The sequence below is a fragment of the Cariama cristata genome, unplaced genomic scaffold (assembly GCF_000690535.1).
Source record: "Cariama cristata isolate BGI_N322 unplaced genomic scaffold, ASM69053v1 scaffold4516, whole genome shotgun sequence".
NCBI lineage: Eukaryota > Metazoa > Chordata > Aves > Cariamiformes > Cariamidae > Cariama > Cariama cristata.
Genome location: NW_009623681.1, coordinates 8,447 through 15,803, shown reverse-complemented (window position 1 = coordinate 15,803; position 7,357 = coordinate 8,447). Strand labels below are relative to the sequence as shown.

Below are 7,357 nucleotides of genomic sequence, written 5' to 3'. Positions count from 1 at the left end.
GGTTTTAAACTAAAAGAGGGTAGATTTAGACTAGATATAAGGAAGAAATTTTTGGCACAGGTTGCCCAGAGAGGTGGTAGATGCCCCATCCCTGGAAACATTCAAGGTCAGGCTGGACGGGGCTCTGAGCAACCTGATTGAGTTGAAGATGTCCCTAGGGGGGTTGGACTAGGTGACCATTAAAGGTCCCAACCCAAACCATTTTATGATTCTATATATCCATGGGATCTGCCTTGTATTTTCAAAACTCCTAAGCTAGTACATTCCATAATCAAAGCACAAATACTACGAACTAGAAGCAAAGAACTTCTCAGATAAAGGGTCTTAAAGACAGACTACATGAATCAGTTATTCTGTTGAACAAGCAGTTTCAGCTTTCATCTCAAAAGGGGTTTACTTGTGTGGTTGTTCTCGCAGGACTCAATATTTTGACTATAAAGCGATGAAAGGCTTTCTAATACTAAAATCCTTTTAGAACACAGGTCAAGTTAATAATTAATATTTCAATGTTTCAGCAAAGAAAAATCAATGGGCTTAAGATTCCAAAAGGCAAAAAATTGTCACTAACAATTTTAAACTGAGCAGAAGCATAAGGAAATATGACAGGGCGGATGAAAGGCATACAGAAGCTACAATATCACGAATATAACTGCATTCACAGTAACTTTATGACACTAACAGGGTGTTGGTTTCTCCTGAAATCATGCTTTTGTCTCTACAATCCAAATAATACTAGTCACTCTTGTCCAGAAAGTCCTCATGGAATTAAAAACAGAATCTCAAATTCAGAGGAACTTTAGCTTAGGTATCTTAATGCATATCTGATACAGGAGCTCCTCCTTACTACAAGATCATAATTGCTGCTTAGTGGAAAATAATTACTAATTTAAAGCAAGATTTAAGACAAGAGGCTTTGTATGCCAGAAGCTCCTAACCTCTCCCAAGAATGTGCATGGCAATACGCACTCATTACTCCAGACTTCAGAGGCTTCCACAGTAAAAGGAAAAAAAAGCAGGAAAAAAACCCTTAAAAGAGCAATCAGATTTATCCTTGAAAGAAGGAGATGAGAATCACTGAATTTAGTTTCTGGGCAGTCTAGGTTTATAGCATTAAACCACCCTCTTTTCAATGGTGGTACGGTGGAAGCTGTAAAACCTAGAGCACAGACCATGACAAACTCATGTAAAAGAATTTAACCTTAGCCGGTTTTTATAGAGTTTTTCTCCTTGTTCTGCCTGTTTCTGCAGCTGAATCTCTTTTTCTTGAAGCTGTTGCTGCCGCAATAGCTGTCCTCGCAGTCTTTGCTGGTGTAGTGATTCCTGATGTTCGCGTAGCTGATTGGCTTCCTCTGCTCTTTGGGCTGCAAGATGTTGCTGCTCTAGTTGTTGTTCATAAGCTGGCTTATGTCTTTTTGTTACAGCTTTTGTTGATGTTATCTGTCAAAGAAACATGTTAGTCATAGATTAATCATAATTTTAATCATCAGAAACAGGCATGCAGAAACCTGTCAAGAGGGAAAAACATGCAGATGCTACATGCAATAGGCAAAATTACAGCAAAGTTATTTTAAGTTTTGTCTCTGATTAAATTTTAATCATTTTTTTGAACACAGACTGGAAGTGTTGGGGTGTTTGTGGAGGACATGAGGAAGGAAGAGGAGATAATGGGCTGGGGGAAGCCATGCTTTTCTTACACGTCAATAATAATAACCCCCCTCAACATACTACCAGTAGAAGGACATTTTGATGGCTGACAAGACAGCAAATATATTTCCATTGATTTAACTGGTAATTTCAGTAGGGGTTGCTTTGAGCCTTAAATGAGACACTGCACATTTTTTACAGTCAGCAGTAACTTAAATGAACTCCAGCTTCACAGCTTAACCTATTGCTGCTGTTCTAATCCACTGCACCTCTTCAACAATGGCTTCTCATCACACTGGACTTGAACAATTAATCTGCTAGGAAAATAAGTGTTTACAAAGCCTAAGGTGAGATCAGTGAAATATATTTTCCACTGGAGATCTGATCTAGAATGTAAATCCAGGATTTGCTGGTTCTATTTAGAGCTGCATAGAGCAAGACTTGCCACTGCTGCACGCTGATTTCCCCTGGCTATTTTAGTCATGTTCATCTTGCAGTTAAAATTTCCTGTCAAACGACAGCAAACATTTATTCAGAAACGTGATTACAGCAGGAAGGTATATCTGACAAGGAAACACATTGCAATTTGCTGAAATGCATCAAATTAGTAAGGCAGGACAGCTCTCCATCAAAGTGCTAAAGAGAAGTCTTGTTCTCATCAGCTATCTTCCCATCAGCTCCCACAGGCCTCAAATTTTAAGTAGGAGCCGGGATTCAATCCGACTGCTCTTTTTTTCCATCTGTTGCTTTTTATCAGCAGAATTCAAGTCCATGAAGCTGCATTTGGCCAGCACTGCAGTACATGTGTGCTGAAGTTTAGCCTGAATCCTATGCATCCCAGTGCTTTGAATCCCAAATTTTCTAGAAATAATGACAATAATTTTATCCAAAAAACCACTGAGTGCTCTGAATGCCAAACTTTCTATAAATATGACACTGATTTTACCTAGAAATAAGCAAGTGTAATACGAGGCCATCAACGATAAGAGATGCCTCCATTTAAACAGTAAATCTAATCAATTAGCAAAAAAGAGCTCCATACCTCTGAATGAAGGTGATCGCCCAACATGTTGGTTTCTTCTTCTTTCTGTTCCTGTTTTTTCCATTCGTGCTCTTCTGGTACTTGATCCTGTTCCTCCTCTAAGTGCTCAGGCTGACCTGCCTGCTCCATTTCTTCCTCTTCAAGTTCTTTCTTGCGTTCCTCTTCAACTTGATCAACACGTTGCTCGTCATCCTCTCCAGCTTCTTGTTGCTCCTGAATATTTAGTTCTTTGGCATGCTGGCCCTCATTAGCCCTTCTTTGCAGATGAAAAGGCTCAGCTCTGTCTTCTTTTTCCTGGGTATTTATTTCTTCTCTCTCTTTTGGTTTCTCATTCTGCAAAACATACACAAGATTATGTGTGCACAAGGTATTACGGAATTCATATTTTCAGGAGAGCAAAGGATCAGATATGGATGCCTTTATTCCAGCCTGCAGTAGTGAAGCTGTTGTCAGGAGAGCCAAATGCCTGCTTTGGAACAAGCTACCCCTCCTGCCAAACGCTATCCATACCTGATTCTTGGCTCTGCACAGCTACGCAAGGCGTTGTACAATTGCATCATAAAACAGGTTTTATCTGAAGTGGAACAAAAACCTCTTACAATTCTGTATCTACAAAGGAAGCTTTGTATTTTTATTTCCTGTTGGTTCTGCTGGCCAAGAACTCTTGTAAAATAAAACCACAACTGATTTTGTAACTTCTAGACTTTACCCACAGCTTTGCTTTTTTCCTTTTTGAACATCGGATACTGTGCCAATTTGAAATATACTGACTTTAACTGTGCCACTGAAACTTTATAAAACATGTGAAAAGACAGTTTCTTCAGAACTTGTTAAAGCTTTTCTGCAACACATGAGATATCTAAAATTTTAGAGACTGCTTATGATTCAAAAAATTAAGCTTTTTAGCAACTTCTTAGAACAGCTTACATAAACCAGTTGTAAATGCATTTACAGTCATGTGAGAAAAGGTCATCCGGAATATATTTCTCTACTACTCAATAAGATTAAACTGTTCCTTATTACTTCACTCAAGAACTGACAAATGTGTACAATTAAACACAGGCTTCTAACAGCCGTTAAGCGCATAGCTAGTATTTTGCTGAATAAGAACCATTTCCTATAGCGTCTGTAGCCAGTACTTTGTACCTCCTTAGGCTCTTCAGCCTCAGCTTCACGGTGCACTGGGAGGTCACTGCGAGGAGATGGTGCTCGCACCTCTGGTTGCTCATTTGGTCGTTCTAACTTCTCAGGCTGTCGGAAACTTGGCATTTTGTTGAGTGTGTCCTTCAACTGTTTGTATTCCTCCACCTGGGACTAAAGTCAACAAATTAATTATAGTGTGTCCAAATCAATTTCTTAACAAAATGTAGTCACCTCAGAGTAAACTTGCTGGCAAGACACATGGTAGAAAGACTCGATATTCACATTAGAGCAAATACCAGGGAAGAGAAGGGACAGAAGCTTTTAAAATTGGTTGTTTCCACACAACTAGATAACACTGATTCGTCACGATCTTTTCAGCCAAAGTGCACATGCATACAAATTATATTAGAAAAATCTCTGTGGGACAAAGACAAAGATTTGTTTTATTCATGCCAAGCAGAATTGTCAAATCGGGAAGATGCAGTTTTCCTGGCAGACTAAAGCGAAGGAAATAGAGAGCACCACAACTTCTCCTTTACTGGTAGAAAGTAGTGCAGTTCTTTCAGAAACAGTAGCTTTAAAGTATACATACACGTCACGAAAATGCCAAATCCTCAACATTTAGACAGGTGTTACACAAGACAACAGCCAACATACAGAACTGAGGCAAAGTAAGTTATAGTACACCATTGGTGAAGAGCAAGGAAAAAAAGAAGAAAAAGAAGACGACAGAAAATGTAAATTTCTACACTCTTCCTGAAATGCAACAGTAAAATGTTGTATTTTGATTTGCTGTTAAACTTTGTATAAGATCAGGATACTTTCAAAAAGCTTTGAAGTCCAGTATGAGAATCTAGACTGGTTGGTACACCAGTCTCTGTCTATACAGCAGACATACAAAAAAGATTATCTCGTAAAGTAAAATTTGAGATGAATAGTATTTATAAAAGCTGACCAGCTGCGCATATACAAAAGGTGGTGCCCTACGAGAGGGCTTCTCTGTTGCTCCAGTGGAGGTGGTGGGTGCGTTTACTACCCATTTTGAAGTCAGAGGCGCATTCATAATCCTTTTGAAAATTCAGGTTAAAAACTGGCTGCAATTTCCACTAGGTGACCATGTATGTCGTTTTGTGTGTTATGTGGTATCATAGCAATCAATAGTACAGCAGACAGGCACGATGCATCGATGTACAATGCATAATACTCATACAAAACAATATCCACAGTGCTACAGATTGACATGATGCAATGCATAACAGCTCCGAAGCTAGACGCACCTCGAAGCATCTTCAAAAGACTATGGCATCCATTAAAACAGACAGGCCTAAAAGCAAAGCAGAATGCACAGTAATTACTCTTGTCATTCCAGAGGGATACTTCTGCTTCCTGATTAACTGCTGGAGAGTCCAACATGAAATTTTAGAGGAAAAAATAGTATTTAACATAAGACGCAGGTCTCTGGTGGTTTTTTTTATTCCTCCCATTCACTGACCATGCAGAGAGACTAATATACTAGGATATTTAAACAGTGCACGTCCAGATCAGAATTCAAGTACTCCGTTCTGCTCCACGAGTCACCAAGCTGAACATTGTGATTCAAGGCCATAGCTTAAAAGGTATTAATACTGGCAGAAAGACAGGGTTTATGAAAAATATATAATTAATCTGTCTGGCTGTTTGAGCTATGGAAAAGTACAAAGATTACAATGCCTTAAAGATTCAGGTCACAAATTCATTACTGCAGTATTGACTACTGATATTTAATGTCTAGAATACAGTTAGAAATAGAGGGGTCATTTATCGAGCTGTGTTTCTGAGCAGTAATCCCTCGTGAATTTTCTGTAGCTGGTTTGCAGGAGAAACTATGCAACCGTGCTAAATACCTTCTGTTCTGAAAGAATGTGCAAGGCCCTTCTCCTGAAGGAAAGGTTCTCCATATGATAACTGCCACATTCTGACTGCAGAGAGAAAGGCTTTGTGTGACACAGGTTTTCTAATTAAAGAACTGAATGAAAGCCAGCAGGAGGATATGGAGCTTCCCTTTGGATTTGGTGAACTTTAAATCAGACCCTGCATTTGCCCTTGCGGAATTTCAGATGTTAGCAAATACATACCAAGTAGCTAAGGTGGTCAGTGCTAGAAGAGCTTAAAATTAGCTGCCAGCATATTTTAGTACTGGAAATTAAGATTCTTCATATATTTAGTCTATGAGGAACTTTCCTAGTTTTTTTTTTTTGAGTATCTACACATATTGACATGCACAACAAGCAGAACTGGGGAGAAAAAAAAAAAAAGATTCAATGCTTTTAATGCTGCTAATGATTTTGTGGACTGTGAAAATACTTAAATGAAGAAAATTAGTCAGGAATAAAAATAACTTCACACTGCCTCATTGCCTTTCCCTCTGATCTTTCACCAACAGTCTTCCTCTGCTCCAACATTACTCCTACTTTCAGATTCCCTGTGGCTTACACAGCTTGTACCGGCACAGCTGACTGAATTTACAATAGTCTAGCAAAGTTTGTGCTTCATGGATAGTTCACTTGCAAATGACATTTAAGGAAGGTAATGCTGCTGGTTCTTTTTAACTTATTTGAGTTCCACCTGGATTTTGCACTCCTCCATGTATACTCTACCTCTGTTGCCCTGATGTACATAGCCTTATAAACCTTCCAGTCATACACAAAAAGAGACTTTATGGTATACCAGCATCTTTATCAGTGATACATGTGAATGTCAGTGTGGGATGTTAAACTAATAGAAGTTCTATCAGAGAAGACAGAGAAAGGGAGGTATTTGACAGCTCTCATGGAAGCAGAGATACTCTTCTAATCAGTAATACATGCATTCTTGGGCCTATAATACAGCTTTTTATTTTCCAACAGCCCTATGATTTGTGGCAGCTTCTTCTCAAGAGCAACCCTTTAACTCATGCATTTCCCTGCAGTGTGCAGCATGGTGCTAACTGCAAACTCCCCATGCGAAAGGCTCCATGCATAACATTACAGTCGGCTGAACTAGGAGAAACAAGTTTTAGGAAGGTGAGAGCTGGTAGAAGCTGCTTTCCTTTCTGACCTGTGCAGCAGCTAGCGCACTCTTGTGGTCTTCCAATGTCACTACAAGCTGGTTGTGTTGGGAGAGTAAGTTCTTATGCTGTTGCTACACAAAAAGAAGAACATGACATGTTTCACAAAGTTCATTCTAAAGGTAAATTAGGTAGCCTGGGGCATTTTGAACTAGGAGGATAATTCAATTTATTTTGAAACAAAAATCCCGAGTTGGAATGACAGCATTTAACATGGAATGCATATTAAACAGACACAGAAAGCGAGCACGCCAGGAAAGAAAATTTGGAGGCCAGGGTTTGCGTAACTAAAATAAAGTTAAAAGTTGGAGCAGATGTTGATGAACATTTTAAAAAAATAGAGAGCTGGAAAACATTCATTCCAGCAAACTTAGTATGCCAAAACATAATTCTTAACTTGCAAAATCAAATTTCCAATTCTGATTTCTATACTAACTACTTCT

General features: G+C 38.9%; 1 protein-coding gene across 1 annotated transcript in view; it reads right to left on the bottom strand.

The window, feature by feature from the left end:
* Window positions 1–7,357, bottom strand: part of GOLIM4 (golgi integral membrane protein 4) — a 22,329-nt gene that overhangs the window by 7,735 nt on the left and 7,237 nt on the right. Inside the window, exons 7-10 of the mRNA XM_009702840.1 lie at window positions 6,905–6,988; window positions 3,833–4,000; window positions 2,687–3,019; window positions 1,199–1,437 (exon numbers count right to left, since the gene is read on the bottom strand). Coding sequence (XP_009701142.1) covers window positions 1,199–1,437; window positions 2,687–3,019; window positions 3,833–4,000; window positions 6,905–6,988 — 824 coding nt within the window. The remainder of the gene's footprint in view (window positions 1–1,198; window positions 1,438–2,686; window positions 3,020–3,832; window positions 4,001–6,904; window positions 6,989–7,357) is intronic.